The sequence below is a fragment of the Periophthalmus magnuspinnatus genome, chromosome 17 (assembly GCF_009829125.3).
Source record: "Periophthalmus magnuspinnatus isolate fPerMag1 chromosome 17, fPerMag1.2.pri, whole genome shotgun sequence".
Lineage (NCBI taxonomy): Eukaryota > Metazoa > Chordata > Actinopteri > Gobiiformes > Gobiidae > Periophthalmus > Periophthalmus magnuspinnatus.
The window spans coordinates 18,829,929-18,855,080 of NC_047142.1; the positions used below are offsets into that span (position 1 = coordinate 18,829,929).

Consider the following 25,152-nt stretch of genomic DNA (forward strand, 5'->3'; position numbering starts at 1 on the left):
TCTGAGCTGTAACTTGGCCATGGAGAGAGATGTCAGATATGTTTAATAATATAGGCTACTGTTGAACTTTCTAGGCAAAGCTATAACATGCCCGTCTTCATCTGCCCACTATTCGACTACAAGAACATTTTGCCTACATAAACGGCATCTGTAATTTTGCCTTCTGTTTTTTATGCAGGGCCTATGGGTTATGTGTGGGTTAGGTTGTTGTTGTTTTTTTTCCCCTTTAACCCAGAAGTGAACAGAATGTACCATAGATGATATACTCGGGTATATAAGTGCATTTGCTATACTACCTACATTATGAATTACTTTAACACAAGGAGTAAAGGCTCACTTGTTTTTATGAGTTAACGGTTTTTAATCAAAATATTGAATGTACTATTGTGCATAGTAGTTATAAAACAATAACAATACAAACTGTTGATTGACTGGGCACTTCATATTTGAATTTTACAAGATAAATATATTATTTATTGATCCAAGCTACTTTTTGGAAGGAGTGTTGTTGGGAACTCTTAAAAGTAAGCTGGTGATGAGATAATTGCTATTTCTGCAGGTGGTGTACATGCCCCATCACTCAAGTTATGAAGTGAAGAATTATAGGTTCACTCACCACATAGGCTACTCATTGAGAGCTCAATCTTCCTATTTGTCAGGTAACTGGAACTTAAGCTATTTTTATGACCATATTTGAAACTAAAAATTACACAAAACAGGTTGAAACAAACAGTATTCTTTATTGTTTGCTGCTGTCAACTGGGCTGTAGTATAAAACAGGGGCTTAACAGCATTGGAGATGTTTAAAAGTTGGTCCAAATATTAAGCACAAAGCAAGCACAGAGCATGCTAGGACAAGTAAGTGAAGAATGAACTTACACAAGGCCTTACTTGCCTAGTACAAAACCGTAGGCAGGTCACATAGACACAGGAAAAGCTTATACAACAAAAAACTATCAATATGGCCATCAATTGTATCTGTGCTACTCAACTCTTAGCACCAACACTAGATTTGGGAAAGATATGGACCCAAAACCATTTAATACAAAAGGGACATTATTAAAAAAAAAACATAAATATAAAAGGAATGTTAGAAGTTTGTTCTTAAAAGTAGCAGAGATAGTGATTTTCCAGTAAAATGCAAAAAACAAAAAAAAAACAAACAAACAAAAAAAGAGATGTTTGATAATAAAAAATTCTGTTTTTTGTGCAACTTTTTCTTCTGGTTTTACAAAGAATTCAGTTCCTGCAGTGTTAGTTCCAGACGCTGGTTTATGTCCATGTTCTCCGCTTTGGCTCGCTCTAGTTTCTCTGCAAAAATGAAGTTACAAATTATAGCAAAATGCAATACATCAAGGATATCTATTAAGATATAAGGAAATACATTATATCTTTGGCCATTGTGTTGTGACCTCTGACGGCAACTAACAGTGTAAACCAATCCTACAACAAAGCATAGGTAATAGTTTCTGTCCATAGTCTATTACATTAGTCTGTTATCATCATAATATATATTGTTTGTTTTCTATTACTTCCAAGGAGATTGTGTTTTTAAAAAATCTTATTAACAACATAATCCTACTAGGGCTGTTATGTGGCTTTTTACATGCAATAACCAAAAAATACCAAATATTCAGCTAACTCACTCATATCACTAACTTCTCCTTTCTGCTATTGTCCCATATAAATCCTTATCTACATGAGTACAGCCTAAACCCTACAGTCTATAATTCAATTGTGATTACATTTCCAAAAGATTTACTGATGTAGAATGAATTTATAATGGAGCTGATGACTGCAAGTATGGACACAGTATTCAGACTTCAAACAAGTCAAGCATAACCTTTAAGAAGAGGTAATTCAAAGAGAATTGTTTTAGAATTGTTCAAGTTTTACCATACAACATCACTGTGCAAAAGTTGAGTGATTTAATATAGAGAAAACTTAAAAATCAATAATGAACCAAGATTGAGGATTAAGGTTAAGTTGGGTTTAAAATGATTCTGTGTCCTCAAAGTGAAAATTGTTTCCCCAAAGAGAAAATTGTCCTCTGCATTTGACCCATCCTTCTTATCATCTTCAAATCTTGAGCTAGGCTTGGTCAGTACTACCTTGAGTAAATGATTTTGCCTAATTACACATGCTTTGGGTTGGTATGTGAATTTAAACAAATAAAGTCTGGTGTATCTAAGAAAAATAATGACAAAATTGTTGAGGTTTCTTTTATGAGTGGTGAAACATTTCACATTTAAAAACCTAGTTCAGATGACTACTTTTGAAAAGGTACTACTACCTTTGTTACCATCAAAGAAGAAGGCTTCTTTCATATGCACACCATACCAATATGGGACTACGCCCAGAAGTCAACTTGGACAAGATCAGGATTAAACCAGGACTAGAACAAGACCAAACCACATCTATATCAACTAAATTGGCCTCAAACCAGGACCAAACCAAGAGAGATTCTTTGTGGATTCTCTTTGCTTACTAATAAGAAAAGGGAATCCACATTTACTCCAGATGTACAGGGTAAAATGAGGGGATTATATTTTTTTCATTTATCAATTTTGAGGCATGCTTTGGCAGGTTTTTAAACACTGATACATAGATAACCTTTAAACTTGCTTAAGGCTTTTGCACAATACTGTCTTCTGAACAAGTAAAAGGGAGGAGAAAGACAGAGTAAAATAGAAAATAGATTTTATTCAGCTCAAATGCAAAGGATCATGGATGAACAAAAAGGAAAGTGCATTAGGTCATGCAGAGTGGAAGTAACAGTCAAGTGTTATAAGCCGTAAACATGATTTATTTAGTATTTTATTTATAAAGTGTTCAGGTCATTAAGGGCGTGATCGAGCTCCTCGCTGATTGCTTTATATCTGAGTTTCTGATTGTACAGCTCATCTGGAGGTCAAAGTCCAAAGGGAGAGAGGGGAGAGGAGTCCGAGAAGACACCAAGGAAGAAAGAGGGAAAGGAAAATAAAAAGGATATAATATTAGAGATAGGACAAAATATAAAAGGAGAAGTAAGGTAAGTTGTGTTTAAGATTATTACAGGGAAGTTTAAAGACAATTAAGTTTATACCATCTAAGTCATCAACGGTCTTTTCCAGTTTAGCCACTGTCCTCTCAGCAAATTCTGCACGAGTCTCAGCCTATGGGAAAAAGAACATCAAAATTATTAGCATCTTGCACAAAAAAAATAAAATAAAGTAATAATAATAATAAATATATATATATAATAAATATATAAATATATATAATATATATATAATATATATATAAATATATAAATATATATATAATATATATATAAATATATATATATATATATATAATATTATATATATATTAATATAATATATATATATATATATATATATATATATATATATATATAAAACTAGTAAACAGCATCCCCATGAGTGAAAAAAGGCTAATTAAATTGCTTAGTTAACTCAATGCATTCTTTTTGTTCTGCATAAAAATCATCCCAATGCAATTTTGGTTGACTAAGGGTGCCTTCACACTTATGATTTTGTCTTGGTTTGAGCCCAGCTTAGTCCTAATGTAGACCTGCTTTGGTTCTGTTCTAGTTTTGATGGTCTTAACCTAGTTTAGATTTAGTTCTGTGTTTATACCCAGTTTTGATGCACACACACACCGAAAGACATCATTGACCAATTATTCAACTAAACGACTACAACCCTTGTCCATAAATGTATCTAAAAAATTATATGTTATAGTAATCTAATGTTTATAATAACAGTTATTAATTTCACTTGCTTAGCTACATCGTTAAACAGAATACATTGTGGTAGAATCAACATATGACGCATTGATCTGATGAAATGCTTTTTTGGCATCATGAGTTATTGCATTACGTATTCCGAAGGCAAATTACTTGAGTCACAGGTGAACTGACAAAACCATGGCATCAGCAGTTACTCATTTCTGTGTAGACTCTGCACACCTGACTGGGCGACAGCTGCCTTGGAGGAGAGACACTTGACTGAAAGGTTTAAGAAGACTCCCGCATACTGTCTCACTCTTGGTTCACTTTTATTAGTACGACATTTTGGTCCCTCTGACCTTCCTCAGCTATAAGTTAAAGGATTGCTCTCTTAAAAGTAATCAACCGATCTCAACAGTGAACAAAATAGACTCACAATTAGACACCAATGCAACTGCAATATTGTACATAATTCACTTCATCACCACCAGTCTTTTGTGAATTAAAAAACACAGACAATGACTAGAGAAATATAAAGATTATTGACACACTAAAAAGGTAACAATTTTATTCCATAATTCAAAATTATTATTTTTTACCAAAATAAGTGATGCATCAAAGAGTATACATGAACCTCCTTCATAGCTCAGACTGAAGGCAAACGAAAGTGCGCTTTTCATTACAACACCTTTTGGACATTATAACATTACATTAAACAATAGTTAATCATTTCAGCTTTTTGGGGTAAGAGTTAGTAAAGTAAAAATCCAATAAGCTTCATCTCTTTTTAACACATGGTCGTGGTCGCCCTCCCTTGGCGGGGCAGGCACCTTTTCGATCCCACAGAAAAAAGTGAAGACACGTTTTGTTTAAGTTGATTAAAATAAACAGCAAAAGGGGAGTTAAGGTCTTGGCGTGTTATTGTGCTCTTGTGCTCACTTACGTGGGTTTTGAGTTTTTGTGTCGTCTTTCCAACATATACAAGGCCGCATGGGCAGTGCAACTGGTAAGCTACATGGGTAGACGTGCATGTAATAACACGTGGGGAACTTCTTTCAGGTAGAAAGGTAACAGAAATGGGAAGTTTTGGTGGTGTTTTGGTGGTGTTATGGGACTGAGCGCAACTGCCACATCTATAATTGCCATTAAAAATAGGGGAAAGCAGAGTTTGGTGTATTCCTGCCGTGGGAGAAGTCTGCATGTACTAAGGCGTCTCTCAGGTTTAGCAGCAGTCACTCAAACACCACAAACACTTTTGAGTGTCCGTCACAAGGACACAACTGTATGCACTGGTGGTAGTTGGGTTTGAATAGTCCACCATCTGGTTTTAAGATACAGTAGTCTGTATAACATGTATTTTATTAGCTAGTAATGCTTTGTATTTGTGGTAACTGATGGATGAATGTTCTAAAGTTATCATTATTATAATCCTGTATGTCCTGCACAAATCCAAACCACAAACTCTATTCAGCAAAAATCGATCTGAACCCACCTCCTTGAGCCGGTCATTCAAAACTTTAATGTCCTCTTCGTATTTGTCTTCCTTCTCAGAGTACTGTAAAAAGAAAAAAAAAACTTAAACTAAATACAAAATTAGTACATATACTGGACAGTTTCACATTTCACATTTCAGTTAGGACTGCAGAAGGTTTTCAATAAAAAATTCCTGAACATCAAACAAAACACACTTTTAATCATTGCCAAAAATGTGTCAAATGTATTCCTCCAAAGTCCTCCAAACCACATGCTTTTACTGACAGAGGAGCAAGAAGAAACAAATGAATCTAAACAAAAATGTGATTAATTGCACAGCCTTAATTTGAGAAAACCTAAAACAAACAATGATGTAAAATCTCAATACTTGTTACGACTAATAAGAAGGACACTGGATTTGTTGTATTAAATATACTCTATGGATAAATTAGTCTAATTAGTTCATATTCTGGCATGCTGTCCTTTTTAATCAGTCAATAATTGGCACTGCTTTCAAAATTACATTCAAGTACAGTGAAGAAAGTTGTTTAGTATAAGTAAAGAATTTGCTTTTTGGTCATTATTTCAAATATAAACATCCAGTTACTTCTCCTCTTTCTATCCATGGATCTAGAATGATGAAAAATTAGGACCACTGCCACCGTGATTAACAATCTGAAACAAAATGATTATATGTTTTGAATATATCCATGTATATAAATTCATGTACTTGCCTTGTCAGACTGAGCCTCTAGAGACTTCAGGTTGTTTGTAACATTCTTCAACTCCTCCTCCAGATCGGTGCATTTACTGCAGAAAACAAAAGATAGTTGTTAAAATATGTTTATTTAATCTCTTATTTTGGTTTGGACAAAAACACAATAAATCTATAGGGTGAAGCAAAATCCAAATGCTTTAGATATTATCAGTAATATTAAAATTGTCTGCTCAATACAATACTGAATATGGGGAGGCTCGCAATATATAATAGATAGTATGTCTTTAAAAAGGTCCCAATACACCCTAAGCAATGCTTTATGCCTTGACATTTCAAAAGTTTAAAGGTGCATTATGCAACTTTTCTGATGAGGGGTCCACCACCTGCTTATCTCCATGGAGATGTCATTGCCTTCTACTGTGAGTGGAGTCGCCTCTCCACATCCAACCTGCAATTTAACCTTGTAGCCTCACTGCCTTGTCTCCATGAACACAGTATATAAGAGTAATGCCATACTGTGGAACATTCTCAGTATAGCAATAATATCTCCATGGAGACAAGCAGGTGAAAGTCTCTCTGCTAGAAAAATTACATATTACCCCTTTAAGACAAAAACAGTACTTCCTTTATGTCGGCTCATTGAAACGGAGAAAATGAAACTGACAGTAGTCCTATGTAATTCTCAGTATTGTTTCACAGCCACAAAATATTCATTTATTTCCACAAGATTACAGTTTAATATATAGTTAGTTCATGAGGTCAAGAGTTTTTAGATTTGATTGGTTAGTAGATTTGTGCTTACAGCTCTGCAACTTCCGCCCTCTCCTCTGCTCTCTCCAGATCTCCCTCCAAGATCACAAGTTTACGGGCAACCTGAAATAACACAGACACTACATTAGATACAGGTTTTTACTAATTTCACAAAACATTGTTAACATAATTGTAATTAGGATTTTACAAAAAAAAAAAAAAATTGCCTAGTTTTTTCCCCCCATAATATTAACAAGGGCCAACACTTCAGAAAATGTCTACCTTATGCATAAATTGTCCCTGCATTTTGGATGGAATTTTTTGTTGACGTACATTAATGATATTCCATTTTAAAAATCACTGCTTGCTGTAAATATTTTCCACAGGTATTACCCCACCAAATCAAGTCATAATTAGAAAAAAAACATGAAAAATCATGTGGTGTAAATATTTTCAGTTTTTTACCTCCTCATATTTGCGGTCAGCCTCCTCTGCAATGTGTTTGGCCTCTTTCAACTGCATTTCCAGGATCTCCATCTTCTCCTCATCCTTCATGGCTCTGTTCTCAATCACCTTCATCGCTCTAAAATACGGTATTAGTCAGGCATCCGTCAGTAATGGTGGACAATAATATGGGCAAAATATTTTTTATCACAATTTCACGATTCGCCTAGGTCCACATAGTTGTTTTTTAAATGTGATAATTACTTTCACTATAATTATCACATATGAGGGGAAATAGAGCCAGTTTGGAAAGTACCAACACATAATCTGGGCAACTTCCTCTTCAACCGCATCTCTGATCATTATTATGAATTATAGTTCCACCTTTAAGCTGACCACTGTAATTTCAAATAAGACTCACAGATCATGTGGAAAAGTATGGACCAGTATTCTATTGGATTGAAAGGCTAATAAGAACGTGTTTCCATTTGTGTGAAATAATCCGTTCATACTTTATTCAGGCGGGCTCAGTCACTATTTCAGCCAGTAAATACAGGTTAAGCTAAAATGAATAGTATCACGTAAACTTCACTGAGGGCTCTAGAAAATCTCAAAATATCAGAGATTGTTTTCCTCACATTAAGTATTTAATTTGAATGGCTCTCTTGCTCTCCACTATCCCCCTCATCTTCCTCTCTTTCTCAGCTTTTCCCAGTCTCCCCTCTTTCTCCCTCTCCTTCCTCTTGCTCTTTCACCTTAACCCTTTTTTCTCTCCCCTCCTCTCAGCTCTTGCTCTCTCTTTTTCACATCTGTCTCCCTTTTTTCCTCTGTCCTATCTCTTGCCTCTCATCTCTTAACCCCAACCCTTTCCTTTCTTTCCCCTATCTCACCCTCTGTCGCTCTCTTTTCTGCATCTCCATCATAAAATCCCCTCCCTGCTCCCATCTTTTCCTCCCTTCTCTCACCTCTCTTATCTCCTCTGCCCCACAACCTCTCTTTTGTTCTCCCCCTTCTCTCACCTGTCTCTCTCCTCTGCCTCACACTGATTCTCTTTTGCTCTCCTCCTTCTCTCTCTCTCTCCTCAGCCCCACACTCTCTCCCTTTTTCCCTCCTTTTCTCCCCTTCTCTCACATCTCCCCCCCCCCCTTCTTTCTGCCCCTTCCCCACCCCTCTTCTCTCCCTCCACCCCTCTCTTCTCACCTCTCGCTCTCATCGGCTGTACTCTGAGCGTCCTCCAGTTTCTGCTGTGCGGCGGCTAGTCTCTCTTGAGTGCGATCCAGCTCCTCCTCCACCAGCTGCATCCTGCGGTTCAGGGACGCCACTTCTGCCTCGGCCTGGGACACAACAAGGGCAGGGGTCAAAGGTCAGCCATAAAACCAGGCTGGAGCATTGTGTTTGGGGGTCTTTGTGTACGTTTAGGATTTGGAAGAAGGGCTGTTTACTGAGAGGATTCCTATGGAGTTGTTTGGGCATTCCTGGACATGTCAAATGGTTTCCTAAATAATGATGTAACAATGCGATGTGTATCTGCATTTCTCTGAAGATTAACCCATTGTTATTTTTTCACTGTATTTGTGTGGTTGTCAAAAAACATATTAAATGGCTACTAATAAATAATACTAACACATCCTTAACTGTGATTTGATTAGCCATAATATTATAAACCTTGTGTTAGGCCTAAAATATCCATAACATTGACACTTTTGTGATTCCCATCCATGGTGACCTGACCAACATGTCTTGTTATTAATAGCAAACCACACTATGAGCTGGACCTTGCACACTTGAGTGAATTTTTATTATTTGCACAAGGCCATTTGAATAAACAGGAAACTGTTTAAAGGAGGTGGAGGGCCAAAAAGGAATGACTAAATAAGTATAAAATGTTTTATATGGGCGGTTTGGGCACTGTTACCCAATGTTAGAAACACGTGTGTAATGCAGTCATAACTGTTTTGCATACTACATGGATGACAAAACCTTGTATGGATTACTATAGTTCACCATAGCAACTCATTGTCACCATGATGTATTCTTCTTGAGCCTATGTCTGTTATAAAGTTTAGAACAGCAATAGTTTTATTGTTAAAAGATGCTCATATTGATAGGAGTTATGAGTACAAGTAACAAGACTACACAGCTCTCCTACAAGTTTGTGCCGTGGGCGAATTTGTTGTAAATTTAACTTACATTAAAAATCCGCTCTCTTTATTGGCCAAAAATTTTTGGCTAAGCTTATTGGCCATTGGTTTCTCTGGAGTATAAACAATCTGTAGCCATACTTTTATATTATTTTTCATCAATACTTGAAACCTAATTTTCTGTAGACTGCAGAAAATTATTTATTGTTGTAACTATGGTGATAATAAAGCATATTACAACTGTAGTCATCTATTAGAGTAACTTCCCTTGAGGATCAATGAAGTATGTGAAAGTCTAAGATGCGACATGGATATAGTGACCCTGAATGTAATGAAATGTGAAATAAATTCAGTGTCCAAACAGACCAGGATTAACCATTTGCTGTAATTGTGCCTTGAGGCAATACTCTTTGGATTTTGCCCTTTTTACTGTCCTCCTACACACTGCATTTCAGACATGTCGCTGTAGGAATCAAAAGACAGAATGAAACAATTGTAATATTTTGGCAAATCATTAAAGCCTACATAAAATGGACTGGTGAGGTCATTGGCATGTTGAGCAGCATATGTAGCATTCATGAACTTTCCTCTGGTAAAAGCAGCAGCGTAACTTTCTGGAGGTGGCATATCTCCTGCATGATCCCATGGAAATAGAAAGTAAATCCATACTTCGGTCCATTCTCCATGGAGATGGATACGTTTATACCAGGCTAAATGGGAGTCAGTTTTGTGGAGATGCAAGCCCGTTCACAGTAATAATGCGTGCATTTTCTAGTTTCTCTGGGCTAAAAACATGCTTTCAGTTAAAAAGTTAGCCTTGTGAGCCTACACAGTGAGAAATACGCACTTTTTAGGAGGGGCAGGAGCAGTGTGGCTAGAAGAACTTACTGAACTGTGACACGCACAGCTGGTTTACTAAAACTATGTAGCAGGGTCATGATAGCAATATGTGTCAGTCCCCTCGTTCCTGTGTGTGCTTGCTGATACGTGTCCTCGCTCATCTGGGCGTGAATGATAAGGAGGTGAAGGGACGATTGCAAAAAAAAAAAAACTTTTTTGGGGAATGCGCAAACGCTTATATAACTTATGCTCTCCATTCTTCATGACATTCCGCATGTCTCATGTCTCTCAGGTGAGCCATATTCCTACAGGTGTTTCACTCAGAGTCTTAAACCGTGTGCTCGCGCACTCAAGCGGCATTTGAACACACCCTGTAACTGCGCCCCTTCCACGCATTTTAGAGCCAACACAAGAAAACAGGAAACAGCCACGAACACTTTTACGCACAGATAGATAAAGAATTTCGGATATTAGTGTGATATAATGCGTGAGAGTGGATTTTAAATGAGTTCTTTACAGATTTGGAGGCCACTGTGTGTCTTGGGAGTAACTTCCTGTTCGGTGCCCGTCCACGTAACACACAAGTCGACGCAAAAATGGTAGAAAATGACCAAACCATACAAATATGCGTAAAGCTCAGAATATAATGTTCCACTGTGAACAAACAGTCAATAGAGAGAACAGTTTTACGACACCAATGGGTGGCGTCTGTCAAGACTGTGGAATGTGCGGCAAAGTCGACATTCATTGAAACTGGATTACTGCGTAAATAAAAAAAAAAAAAAAAATCTCACTTTTTCTCGCTCTTCTCGTTCAAGGTGGAGCTCTGCTTGGCACTGCTTTGCTCGGTCTTCTGCCTCATCCGCGATGAGATGCAGGGCATGGAACTTCTTCTTGACTTCTTCCATTTCTTACTTTCCCAAAACGTAAAGAGAAGATGCTGGAGATAAAAACTTAGCTTTTAGCGACACTAAAACGTGACGGTTTTGTCTAAAAGTTCACTGCTAGGCTCCGCGAGTGAACTTTTTTTCTGGGACAGGAAATAAGGGACGTGCAGTGTTGGGAGAGAAGAAAAAAGGGTTGGGAGTTTTCAGGAAATTTATGTCGAGATCCTCCAATCCAGTGAAGACGAGAGCGCAGGGATGACATCACAGGAGCCGGGAGGGGACGGCTCAGCGCGCCGCGCAACAAAAGAGGAGTGTTGTAAGAGGGAAATTTGCCTTTATGGACTTATATGGCAAGTAAGGTGTAGCATTAAGCGAACATGTCAGCTTTGAGTCAGAGGAAGAGCCAGAGGCGCAGCTACAGAAGAGGACGGCTGGCTGCAGGTTCCCATGAGCCCCGTGACTCCTGGGCTAATGGAGCATAAAGTAAAACACTTTAGCATACTCCAATAAACGTAATAATGCTTATAATAATATAGGCCAACCTATTGTTAATGTAAAGAACATTTCCACCACTGACTCCAGACACAGCCTCTGCTCATTTTCTTTGGTGAATCTGCAGGACTAACATTTCCTTCTGTTATACGAAGTACCACCTCAGTGGTGTACTTAGTCTAAAGAGTTATAGCTTATTTCCCAAGTATTATTATGTCATCTTCACTATGACAAAACTATATCACCATCTGGAAACTCCTGATGGAAAAGGGAGCAGCTGAAGAGAATCCAACTCCTGACACAGAGTCTGACATGTCTAGGAATTATTGCCAGTTTTTCTAAACTTTAATAGTTATAATATTAAAGATTTGCAGTTTAGGAGCAAATGGCTAAGTGACAAGTTCTTCCCAAACGTCACTCATGGAATCAAGGTATTTAAAATGTTTAATTATTTTTTGCACATAACCATAAAGTACTTTTGCTCCACTAAAAGGCCTATCTCTGTTTGCTGAGGCAGTGCCCTGTGCCGACTGTGTTGCAACATCTTTAGGTGCTTTGTGATTCACTTGGATACTAGAGCAATGGACTATACAATGGGTTGTAGTAGTAGTAGTAGTAGTAGTAGTAGTAGTAGTAGTAGTAGTGGTAGTAGTAGTAGTAGTAGTTATACTAGTAGTGGTAGTAGTAGTAGTAGTAGTGGTAGTAGTAGTAGTAGTTATACTAGTAGTGGTAGTAGTAGTGATAGTAGTAGTAGTAATAGTAGTAGTAGTAGTAGCAGTAGTGGTAGTAGTAGTAGTTGTACTAGTAGTGGTAGTAGTAGTAGTAATAGTAGTAGTACTATGATCAAAAGTAGCTTGACTATTTTTTACAAATTGTACAAAATATGAATGTATTTATACTTTTGATTAAATGACAAGTATGTTGAAATACCCTTAGAAGTATATGTAATTTATGTTGTAAAAACTGAGTGACCCCTGTTGTATCGCTCAACCCAAATAATAATATAATAAAGTTAATAGAGCAGTAATAGTACTATAGACGTACAGATTAGCTATGACTGCATGGATAAACCTAGTCTTAAAAGTCATAAGTTGTCAATTCAAAAGATTAGAAGTGTAGTAGTAGTGGTAGCCAATAGTTTACAGTATATTTCCCTGGAGGGCCTCAGCTGGGTGGGCTTAATAACTCTATTCAAACAAACCTGTTGTTGACCCACAATTGCCAGGAATGTAAATTGATTTGGTGCATTCATGACCTGCAGCCATTGGGTGGCGACACATTCCTTTATTGCTCTCTTCCTCCTTCTTCTTCTGCACATTTTCACAGCAAACCTGTATTTTCAACTGTCCGTCCTTCCTATGACACACGTGTTTATATATAAGGAAAGGTATTTCACAGGACTATGTAATATCAAGCAGGAAATTGTGGAAAAACAGGCTGTTTTGTGAATAGATAACATTGTTAATGCAGACCCTATCTAACCTCTCACCTGTGGCTTTATGTTCCAGGTAGATTGAGATAAGATGATGTGTCTAAATACTTAACCTAAACTAAAAGAAGTTTCACTTGTCCAAAACAACTTGTCTCCAAACGCACATTTTGAAATTGCTTCCATGTGCCACCGATAGCAGTCACGAAATGTAAGAGATGTTTAAGCCATGAGATCATATTAAAATGCCCTGGCTTGCCTCACTAACTGTGCATCCGAGCCTCCACGTACATTAACTTATAATGACAAAATCACAGTTTCTTCTATTTCCAATGGTCATATCAGAGAAAGCAACCAATTAAGTCACTGTATAACACGATCAGTGAGAATGGCTAACTGCCGTCTGTTAATTCTGCATAATGCACAAGTAGTCCGGGAACAGGAAAATCACATCTATATCAGCGCTCTGCAGCCGTCACTGTGTCATCACCATAGTAACAGGTAACTGGGTACATTCTGCAAGGTTCCACATGCAGCTGCACACCATGGTGTTCTTCAACGTCGCGTTGCATGTTAAAACTGCATAATACACGGCTCCTCATTGTTTAATGCTTACATGTTTTCTGTGGATATTTTCCAATTCAAAATAAAATGCCCCAATCAGCAACAGTGGCCCATTGTATCTTGTAGTACAGTACAGTAACACTATGCAATTACTCTTGTATTCAAGCCAGTAATAAGCGCTCATTTCTGTTCAGTATTTTATTATACATAATTAAATTACTTTACATGAATGGCAACCTACAATGTCTGTTAAACTTGGTTGATTACATCTGTTCCTATGGGTGCGTTCACACTTGTCCTTCCTTGAGGCCAGTTTAGGCCTGATGTAGACTTCGTTTGATCCTGTTCAGGGTTTAGTCCCAGTTTTGACCCATTATGATGTGTTTTCAACTTTTTCAACTACTACTATAATTACTAGTACTACTACTTCTATAACTATTAGTTATTAAATATTTTTAATTATTAAGCATAAAACATTTTTCTTGTACTTTTACCTGTTGATACTACAACTTCAACAACTGCTACTCCTATTACTATTACCAATATACTTCTACCACCACTGCCACTATCACCACTATTACTACAACTACTACTTCTACTACTACTACTACTACTACTACTACTACTATTACTGCTTCTACTTCTTCTTCTTCTACTACTACTACTACTACTACTACTACTACTACTACTACTACTACTACTACTACTACTACTACTACTACTACTACTACTACTACTACTTCTACTACCACTACTACTTCTACTTCTACTATTACTACTACTACTAGTTTTCTACTTTAATTACTACAACTACGACTTTTAGTTATTAAGCTAGAATAAATGACCAGTTAACCTGCTGATACCAACTTCAACAATTACTCATATTATTATTATTATTATTATTATTACTGCTACTACTACTACTGTTTTGACCATGCATTCTCTAAAGCACTTTGACTGTCTACTGTAGCATATGTTAAACCAATATAGGACAAAGCAGGCTGTATTATCTGGCCCCATTCTAAGGCCACAGCATTGATTTCATTAGTCGGGGCTGCAGTATAGAGTTCTCTGTTTGCTTAGGCCACATTCCTGGGATTCCTGCTCGGCTACAGCGCGTCCGCGTTCTGTCTGAGCTTGAGAAAAACTCCCTTATACGTCCTAAAGCCAGTCTTCTGCGTCACTGTCAGGATTGCTGTATTAGAACATATGTGATTAGTAATGTAATTGGAGCAGATGAGTAATTGTATTGTCTGAAATTGGCAGTTTTTTATTTTATTTCCATGAGTGTAAACATCTGTTTTGATATTACTAATTACTATACTATTGATGGAGTAATCATTTTCAATCTAGAGGAGTTAAACATGCACTATGTAATAAGTTTCCTGCCTGGAGTGTCCCGCAGTATAAGGCATTAAACCTTTCTTGCGTTTATTCAATTGTATGTGTTTAATGCTCAAAAATACCTTGAAAAACATGCATTCTTACTGTAAACGGGGTCACCTCTCCACAGACCTGACTTGTAACTCTGGCTAGTAGCGTCACCTGCTTCTCTCCATGGAGATGAAAAAGTTTAATCATACTGTGGAACATTCTGCACAAATAACATCTCCATAAAGACAAGCAGGTGGCAGGCCTTCCACCAGAAAACATACATGTAACACCTTTAAATCAGTTCATACAATGTGTAATGTTTAAGGTTGGTTACATGTGGCTTGAATTGACAGTGTTAACACTTGGTCTTTCTTTCTACAATGCGTGGCAGATGGAGTCTTCTGTTTGAACACTAAACCAGTATTTCTCAGGCTGTACTGGGACCAGAGAAACATTTTGATGGTTCTTTGGGTTTTTTACTGTTCAATTAGGACCAAATGTTAGCCATTATTAGTCAGTACTTGTCCTGGTTATTTGGCATTTAGTTTGATTATACTATGTGTTATGGGTATTCTGGTGATAGTGAAGCCACATACATAGTTGTTGGTACTTTTTATGAAATGTGGGAGAATCATTTTTGCAATCATTGAACATTAGTAATGGTTTTAAAACTTGGACTAAGTTACACCTTACTCATAGTAGCATATCATTTGCTGACCTGACAAATGTTGTTCGCTCGAATAGCCAACAACCCTGACCAGGAAGAGATGAACACTTTTCCTTCAGCTACACTGTTTAATATTTTGTGTTCAGAAATTGCATCCAAGTAAATCTGCAGGGAAATGCTTATGTCTCATAATGACTGTGTTGCCAGTGTCTGCTTTCACAATTCTCAACAATGAATCATTCAACCACTAACTCAGAAAATATCTCTTATATAGGCAAAAAAGCCCTTTATTCATGTGTTCTCTTATTCTTAATGGACATAATGAACAACACATTTTGTTGATCTGACTATTCTGAAATATTATTTTAGGTTAAGCAACATGTACAGTAGGCCTATATGTCTGTTGAGATTAAATTAAATTACTATACCAGATAATAACACTAAATGATGTAAGAAATAACGTAATGCTTCATGATTTGACATTGGTGCAATAAGCTCTGTGAACAGTGCCTGGCAACCTCACTGTTAGTGTCACTACTTCCTGTCCAATTTTTTCATGCCATTTTGGCCAATTCGCGTTAAAATTAATAGATAAGTATGTAAAGATAATGCAGTAGACAGAGAGCTGCTGGTGGATATTAAAAACTACAGAAATAAAATGAAAACTTCATTTGAGCATGTATCAATAATCCTAAAAAGTCACATTTACGGGACATAAATTAACCTTTTCTGAATGACCTTGACCTGTATCACAACAAGTATAAAACACAGAGGTAGCTGAGGGATTACTCCTGTAACTTTGTAATATAAAATAAAGCACTATTATTTAATATTGAAAACCACATTCTATTGTCTAAAGAAAAAAAGAACATTTTTTAGTATCATCATGGTATCGGAATCAGTGTTGAGTATCAAGTCGATTCTTTAGTATCAAAATCAAATTTGAAATTTAATATTGTGACAACTCTAACTCCTGTAAATGTGTGGTTCTGCTCTTTTAGATTTCAGTTTGGCCTGGTCCTGTCTATAACTCACATCTGTGCCCTTCTTCTCAGACAGCTCCAGTTTCTCCTGTGCATCCTTCAGGGCTTCGGAGTATTTGTCCAGTTCATCCTCTGTCCCCTTCAACTTCTTCTGCAGCACCAGTAACTCATCCTCCAGCTACAAGGGTAAGAAGAGAACATAGTGAGTACAGTTTGGTAGCAATGGTACATGAAATGACACTGGGTTGAATATATTACACATCCTCTGTGTATTCTCATGTTAAAATGGGTACATTTCAAGGCAAGATATAATCCCTGTAGAGAAATGTGCCCATGGCATTTGGCCCATCCTTTAATACCACTGGGGCAACCTGTCAGGACCCACCCAGGGACCCATCTTCAGCCAGGATTGGTGAGGATTACCTTAGCTGGAGGATTGTGCCTATGGTACATGTCTTGGGTTGATGGGGGAAACCAGAGTGCCCAAAGGAAACACATCAAGCAGCCTGGTGGTCGAACCTGGAAGCTTCTTGCTGTGAGGAGATCTTAATCTTAATCTTTTTGTATAATATTATTTAGTATCACAGGATACATAATTTTATTGCAAAATGTGTGTCTATTTAATTTGATATAAAGTTAGAGATGGAGTAAGATATTGTGAAGATGACAAGATAATAATGCTGTGTTAATACGCAGACAGCAGCATTACATAATAGCCTAGATTGATTGAGTAACTTTTTCAGTTGTTTTATGTCTAATGCTCCCTAGTGGTTCAAAGAGGTATAGCAGCCTCCCTTCAGATTTTTATTATAACAACATATTATAACAACAATTCATAAGTCAATTTAATTCCTCCATAGGTCATACATTAATAGACAGATATAGATAAAATAGTAATTAATTTGCATTCTCCTTTAGTACCACAAAAATATAAAATATATTTGATAAATTTGAAATATACAAATAAAAACTAATATGATGTTATCACAGTGCAAACATCCAAGCATCCAAAAGCTCCAGTATGTTCAGAACAGCGCTGCCAGGTCCTGATGAGGATGTGGAAACACAAGCACATCGCCCCCATCCTCCACACCCTGCACTGGCTTCCTGTTCACCTCCACATCGAGTACAAGGTCCTCCTCCACACCCACCACTGTATCCATGGTGATGCCCCCACCTACCTCACATCACACAGCTCAGCCAGGACCCGGTCAGGGCACCAGCACCGTGTGGTCCCGCCCAGGACATGGCTCAAGATCATGGGGGACAGGGCCTTGGAGGCTGCTGCTCCCCATTGTGGAATGCCCTACCAGACCACCAGGGCTTCACAGACGGTGGATACTTTTAAGAAACGTTTTTCAAAATGGTAATTTTTATATTGTCTATTGATGTTTTTATTGTTGTTGTTGATGTTCTTTTACTGTAGCACTTTGAGATTTGTCTTCAAATGTAAAGTGCATTATAAATACAATTATTATTAAACATGTAATATCTTGGACAAAATGGCTATAAATCACAATAAGATTAATGGTGCACTTATGTTATGTTGCATTTATTTCCCCTCGAAGAAATGCATTGTGAGTGGGGTCACGTCTCCACAGATCTGGCCTGTAACTAGATCTGGTGGAATGATCACCAACTTTTCCACATGAAAATCAGAATCAGAATCAGAATCAGAATCAGAATCAGAAGACTTTTATTGCCATAGTCTGTGAACACAGTTCACAAACTAGGAACTTGATTTGTTGAAATGTATAGGTTTACTGCCATACTGTGGAAAATACAAGGCAAAGCAATAGCATCTCCATGAAGACAAGAATCTCATTTCATCTCATTTGATTTACATAGACCAGAGAATCCTACACACTTTTCTTTAGCCATAACTCATGAGGTAACCTTTCTGGAATATGCATTGAATACTTGTGCATAATACATCTTGATTGTGCGTGTTATTTTTGACTGTTTTTGGAGACTTTTATTGGCCTTGCTTGTTCTTGCCAAGAATAACAACAGTCGCTACCATGTTATAAAAATCTTGTAGGATCTGAGAGCCACAGTGTGTATGTCTAACAGCCCATATGCACAGTGTTACTGGAGTCTGTCACTGCTTCTCTCATAGGGTCCCTGTTGGGTATTTGGACAAGAGATACTTTCCATTTGCTTATAAAGACCCCATTGGCTTTGTGTGCTCATAGATGATGTCTAAAACCTCCGTAGTGTTATTAAGTGTATCTGATGACATCTCTGAGTAATGCAGTGAACTTTAAGCCTCATATTTGAACTTGCCGTGATGTCTAACTGAAACAACAAACTGTGTGATTTGGAAATGTATTTTGAAATCTATATGGAAAAAATTATATGAAAATCAATTTGAAATTTGATTTTGTTGCCTTAAAGTTTACAGCTGTCAAGATATAAATTGGTTAGTTTAAAGTCAGTATATGTAACTTTTTAGACAAAAAAAATAGGCTAAAATAAAAACTTGTTGGGTTAACTTATTGTGAGTAGGTTTGCATCTCCTGCCTGTTTCTATGGAAATATTGTTCCTTTAGCTATAATATTCCTCAGTATATTATAAAACATATCTCTCTCCATAGACTGTTCTGAAGTAAGGTTTTAACTTTCTATTTCCATGGAATCATGCAGGTGAAGTGCTACATACTATACCTTTAAAGGAAATGGTTATGTATTTTTAAGTGGCTAGTGGATCACAAAGAACAAATTTAGATGTGCATTTGTTTGAACCAGCAAACAAATAGTAGTAGTCAAGTGTTCAGTGTTCAGTGTCCCTTATGGCTAAACTAAACATCTTGGACAAAATAGTTACTTGATTTAATTTGAAATAACTCATTGTCTTATTAGCATCAACTGTCCATAGGATCTCTGTGCAAATTTAAAGTTTACAATGATCACCTCTACCATCTCCTGTACTAAATATAGGCCTCTCAGTATACACAGGAGAAGCATTTGTCCCCTCATCAGCAGATGTTATGCAGTAGTCCCAAAGCATCGTAGTACTCCCCAGTGTAGTATTAGTACTTCATACGTGTCTGCTCCTACCTCCTCATCCTTAGCCTGTAGGGTCCAGAGACTGCATCAGCTGTTAACTACAGTCAACATTACCTTCTATGGGAAATACTTGGCGTGTTAGGCTCCTTGTACAAACTTTGGCTGTTTGACAGTGTTAGTCATTAGAATAAACCAGGCGTCTGGGGTTAGGTTTGTGGACAGAGTTCAAAAACATGTCACGAAACTATAAACCAAATATTTAACAATTAAAAAAACAAAACAAAATAGTGAATAGGCTTTGAAATGTCACTTTGAATATATGCATCTGTATAACAATGTGCAATAATGTGAGTCTACTGATATTGGTGTTTTTCCTCTCTAAGCACATTTCAAATTCAATTCTAAACTCATAATCTGACATTTTATTCAAATTCAATTTATTACATTTCACAGGCTTTCAACATTCAATTACACAGGCTACAGACACAGTTCCAAGTTTTGTATAAACGGTCTGGGTCTATTTTGTCTACCATAAGATATGACAGGTGCTTCTAATTTTACACTTCCTCTTTGCTCTCCAAATATTTCCACCAGGTTTCTAATACACTTAAACGCCCCATTCTTTACAGTATATTGGTACTGAGGATAACATTGGCTCTTTGTTTTATTATTAACTTCCTGCAGGCTCCACTCACCTGTTTGCACTTATCCTCCGTTGCTTTCTGGTCTGTCTCTGCCTGCTCTGCCCGGTCTATGGCATTCTCCTTGTCCAGTTTTAGCATCTGCATCTTCTTCTTGATAGCGTCCATGGTGCCGGCTAGTTTTTCCTTTCTTCTTACAACTAAAATTTCAAGTTTTCTGAAGCACTGTTGGAGCTTCTTGTCCAGACAGCAGGAGATGAGAGGAGAGGAGGATCCAAGGATGCAAGGCTAGACTTTGTGCGAGAGGTCTAGAGACTGCCCATTCTCAGCGTTCACCCCTCTTTTGCCACTCCCCAAATGGGCTAAAAGTACGGTGTGCCCCCCTCCCTCAGGAAAATACCAGATTAGTGATTTGCAAAAAAATTTAACATGAACTACCACTTCATAAACTATTTGGCTACACAAAGACTATAGCCATGCAGGGATTGGAAGAAAGTTGGAAGAAAATATGTTGGGATTAAAGGAAATATGCACAGTACTAAATAAGGACAAATGCAAGTTTAAACCAGGATAAATAAAGATGTGGAATTTGGAATATACCAGGGATTAGACTAGATGTAAAACAGATCTAATCCAGAACTAAATCAGGACTAAACCAGGACCAGGGCTAAACCAGGGGTAAACAAGGGCTAAACCAGGACTAACCTAGGACTAAACTAGGATTTAACCAGGATTAAACCAGGACTAACCTAGGACTAAACTAGGATTTAACCAGGATTAAAGCAGGACTAACCTAGGACTAAACCAAGACTAACTAAACCAGGACTAAACCAGGGCTAAACCAGACTAAACAAGTGCTAAACCTGGTCTAAACAAGGGCTAAATCAGGACTAACCTAGGACTAAACCAGGGTTAAATCAGAACAAATCTAGGACTAAACCAGGGCTAGCCTAGGACTAAACCAGGGCTAACCCAGGACTAAACCAGGGCTAACCAAGGACTAAACCAGGGCTAAACCAGGGCTAAACCAGGACTAAACCAGGGCTAAATCAGGACTGACTTAGAACTAAACCACGACTAAACCAGGACTAAACCAGGTCTAAACAAAGGCTAAACCAAGGATAAACCAGGACTAACCTAGGACTAAACCAGGACTAACTAAACCAGGGCTAAACCAGGACTAAACAAGAGCTAAATCAGGACTAACCTAGGACTAAACCAGGACTAAACCAAGACTAAACCAGGACTAAGCTAGGACTAAACCAGGTGAAAAAAATACATAAGGCTAAACCAGGACAAAACCAATAAGATATATAGAGGTTTAACAATTAAGAGCTTAAACAGGACTAAACCGAGATGAAGTAGAAAAGGATAGATCTAGATCCACTGATCTAAACAAGAATTATATCAGGACTAAACCAGGACTAAGTCAGAACTTAAACAGGAAAGATGTACTCATAAGAGGTTTTACTGTTTCACTCTTCTGTGTGCCACGTTTGTTACCCACACCACAGTTCAACGTCAACAAAACTGCTTTCCTGGCAATAATTCACCCGTATCCTTATTTGGACCCTCACTTTGGGACAGATAAGAACTCCAAACCCACCCAGACTCTTTCCATTTGTAAGATGAGATTTTTGCTACAGTGCACTATATGCCTGTCTGTTTTTTTTTTCTTCTTAGGAATGTTCAAATTGATGTTAATACCAGAGTTGGTCAGAAAGGACATAGTTTTCATTCTCGCTGTGAATGAAAAAAGACATGGAAAATAATCGGCTCGGAGAGGCAGTTCGGGGAGAGAAAGATGGAGAAAAAAACCCACACGACTTCTGCAAATTATATGCGCCTCTAAATTACTGTTGGTCTATATAGCCTTTATTTAGACCTGTTTTCTGTCTTTGGAGGGCCATGCCAGGAAATAGGCACCCTGGGTAATGTAGGATGGAGTGAAAGTGGTGTTTTGAGCATGTCTAGCTTTGTAAGGCTTTAAATGCAAAATGGGGGCATGCAGTATAGTTAGTGATTTAGTTTGTGGACTGTGAGCATGTAGTGCCGAAAGACACGCATTCATTAGAGGGGGTGTTATGCAAAATACATCTTTTAAAGCTTTCTACCATGTTATTACACTGTTGCCTGATCACAAACATGTCTGAAGAGGTTTTAGATCTCATCCATGCATGTTTCAATAATTTAGCGATCTTTCCCGGGCTGTATTTGAGCCCTCCTGTAAGATTATATCCAAAACTCAGCTCACAAATGTATGTCACTCATGTATGACAATTCTCCATAAATATACAAAAGCATGATACAAAACTGTACACAGCAACTTGACAAACCTAATGCGATGTGCAGTACTTTCATTAGCGGGGTACAAGCTGATTGTGTTGTGATAGTGCTCTGAAGAGGGAGTGACTTAGCACAGAGAGCAAAGGGAGAGGAGACTCAGAGTGCCAAAAGCAAAAGTGAAACATATAAACAATACGCTTTTTGGTGAATATAGCATCAAAACAATAAAAGGTAACATGGTGATCTAAATATGTCATGTGTTAGCATTTAATATTCCATAAAGAAATAAAATACCCCCCTCTTTAAGCTCATAGACAGAAACCACTTGAGATATTTGTAGTAGGTTGATGTTTTGATCCTAACTTGATCCGGTGTGTCCTGTGTGTAGAGATTTTGATTGAATAAGGTGAGTCTGAGAGAATAATGTTTGGTTAGACTGTGGATAGTTGGCACGCTTGCTTCAGTCCACCCCAGGGGAAGCGATCGTGTATGGGAAGTGAATGAAAATCGCACAAAATTGTGAGGAGAGCAAATGAATAACATCTGTCTTCGTTTTTGTGGCTGACTAAGATTCTTGCCTCACAGCTGGAAGGTCTTGGGTTCAGTTCCCAAACAGGACTGTGCCTTTCTGTGGAGTTTGAATCTGCTGCATAACTGTGTAAATGTGCAGTGAAATGCACAAATGCACTGGGTCAGTAATAACTCCCCATCTGATCTATGCCATTTTGTTTTTCTATGGCAAACAAAAACACTTTACCTGAGTTGACAGAGAGGATAAAAACATAAAATAAAACACTGTATTTTTGTTGGCCTCAGCTACTAAACGTGAGAGAGGTTTCACAGACTCAACCTGACGTCATGTGCTGATAAGAAGAAGCCTGACCCTGAACCATATTTGGATTTAAAGCACACTTTGTTTTAGTTACACAGCGTTCAGATGCATTTGTGGGGAGAGGACAGAGGAATTTGGTATTAAATACAGGACATTGATTCATACATGTATTTCTATGACTCTGTGTCTGTGTATGAAGTACAGAGGAAAGACATGACTGCATGCACAGTAAAATAAGTATTCCAATGAAAATGTGAATTGTAATACTGGTAAGTCTAATTGCAGTTTTAGCATAAACAGCAGAATTTGTCATAATGATTTATATTGGCATGATTAGTAATAATGATGTGAATGGCGGCAAGTATAGTAGTAGTAGTAGTAGTAGTAGTCTTTTGTATTATCGTGTCTTGCACAGTCTGCACATGGGTTTACAGAACACTGTAAACAGCGGTAGTCATTGTAATAGTACTGGTCCGTATAGAAATATAGCAATAGTTGTAGAAGTAGTAGGCTAGTAGTGTTAGTTGTAGTAGTAGTAATTGTATAATTTGTAGTACTTGGAGTAGCAGTAGTTATGGTTATAGTATTAGTTAGTAGTAGCTATCATTGTATTAGTTGTTGCCAAGTATTTCTAATGGCAATTTATGTGTTCTCTGTGATAAATGCAGTAGTATAAAACATGTTAACAAAGTAAAACACTGAGAATATTAAAGTGTTAATACAGTGAAAGAAACCAGACTCCTCCCACAGGAAACACAGCTCTACTCCTCTTCTCCTTATATGGCCATAACTCCCCCAAAACCCACAGCATCACCTCGGGAATACAGTCAACGTCTAAGTATAAATCTCAACGCCATGGGAACGGGGGAGCCGATTAGAGCGATGAGAAGGAGCCACTACCAGGAAATCACAAACTGGTTAAATACAGGGGTTAAGTGGTTCATGTCATGCTAAAAGCATGGTAACTTTGGCTTTCTGTGAGAGCCAATTGGAAGCACATGCATTGTATTTTCAAAGGATTAGGGCAAAAATGTGGCAGTTAAAGTAGTACTTGTAATTTCTCCTGTCCAAGATATCTTGTTATATATATAATGCAGAGTACAAGCTAAAGTACTTAAAATATATAAATGTAGATCCATAGAGAGAGCTGTCTTTAAAAATTCACCAGGTATAAAGTCAATTCCTATTCAATATGTAGAGGAAATGACTGCCAGATGACATCATAATATAGTATAAATGTATAACATTTGATGTATGCAATCAATCGGTGGGGCTGGCTCTTGCCCTCCATCTGGGAGCAATTTAAGCATAATTAGCAGTTAAAATACAAGAATGAATAGAAATACTACTACTACAAATACTACTACTACTACTACTACTACTACTACTACTACTACTACTACTACTACTACTACTACTACTACTACTATTTTACAGCATAGGTAATAAGTTGCCTTTCTTGAAATAATAATAGCACCTCTTGTACCAATTAATAAATCCTCCTTTCATCACCAAGCTTTAGTGAAACAGCTGTGCCTCTTTGAATGACAGATTTGTGATCATCCACTGGACACAGGACAAGGAGACAGTCTCCTTGTTCACATAAACACCAAAATCAAATTATAATCTAATTTCTGGACCTTTAAAATGATTTAAATGACATGTAAACTCTAAAATCTGGTGTGAATAATCAGGGGGACCTTGATCAAGAAAAAAAAAAAGAAGATGATTTGGCTTTTTCATGTCATTTAAATAATCTTAACTCCAAAAATGTGATATTAGTGTGATTGTAACCGCTTGTGTGTACATTTACATGGTCAGTAAAAATTGGATAACTAATCAGATTACCCAGAAATTAGATCTGATTTTTGCTGTGTGTTTATATGTCC

At 37.4% G+C, this 25,152-nt stretch overlaps 2 protein-coding genes across 5 annotated transcripts in view; one reads left to right on the forward strand and one right to left on the reverse strand.

Moving 5' to 3' along the window:
• Positions 1–720: 720 nt before the first annotated feature.
• Positions 721–20,430, reverse strand: LOC117385837 (tropomyosin alpha-1 chain-like). 4 transcript variants are annotated; one of them, XM_033983178.2, is made up of 9 exons: positions 20,200–20,429; positions 16,548–16,673; positions 8,319–8,452; positions 7,140–7,257; positions 6,727–6,797; positions 5,941–6,016; positions 5,226–5,288; positions 3,086–3,155; positions 721–1,311 (listed from the first exon to the last, which is right to left on the reverse strand). In XM_033983178.2, exons 1-9 carry the CDS (start codon positions 20,311–20,313, stop codon positions 1,229–1,231), a joined length of 855 nt encoding a protein of 284 aa, XP_033839069.1. In that variant the 5' UTR covers positions 20,314–20,429; the 3' UTR covers positions 721–1,228. The 4 variants fall into 4 exon arrangements, with proteins under 4 accessions (XP_033839069.1, XP_033839071.1, XP_033839068.1 ...); XM_033983177.2 differs by lacking the exon at positions 721–1,311 and adding an exon at positions 2,684–2,904 and having other exon boundaries at positions 20,200–20,430; XM_033983180.2 differs by lacking the exons at positions 16,548–16,673; positions 20,200–20,429 and adding an exon at positions 10,894–11,328.
• Positions 16,561–25,152, forward strand: part of ap1m1 (adaptor related protein complex 1 subunit mu 1) — a 32,544-nt gene continuing 23,952 nt past the window's right edge. The window contains exon 1 of the mRNA XM_055228802.1: positions 16,561–16,697. The gene's annotated coding sequence lies outside the window, so the exon portion shown is untranslated. The remainder of the gene's footprint in view (positions 16,698–25,152) is intronic.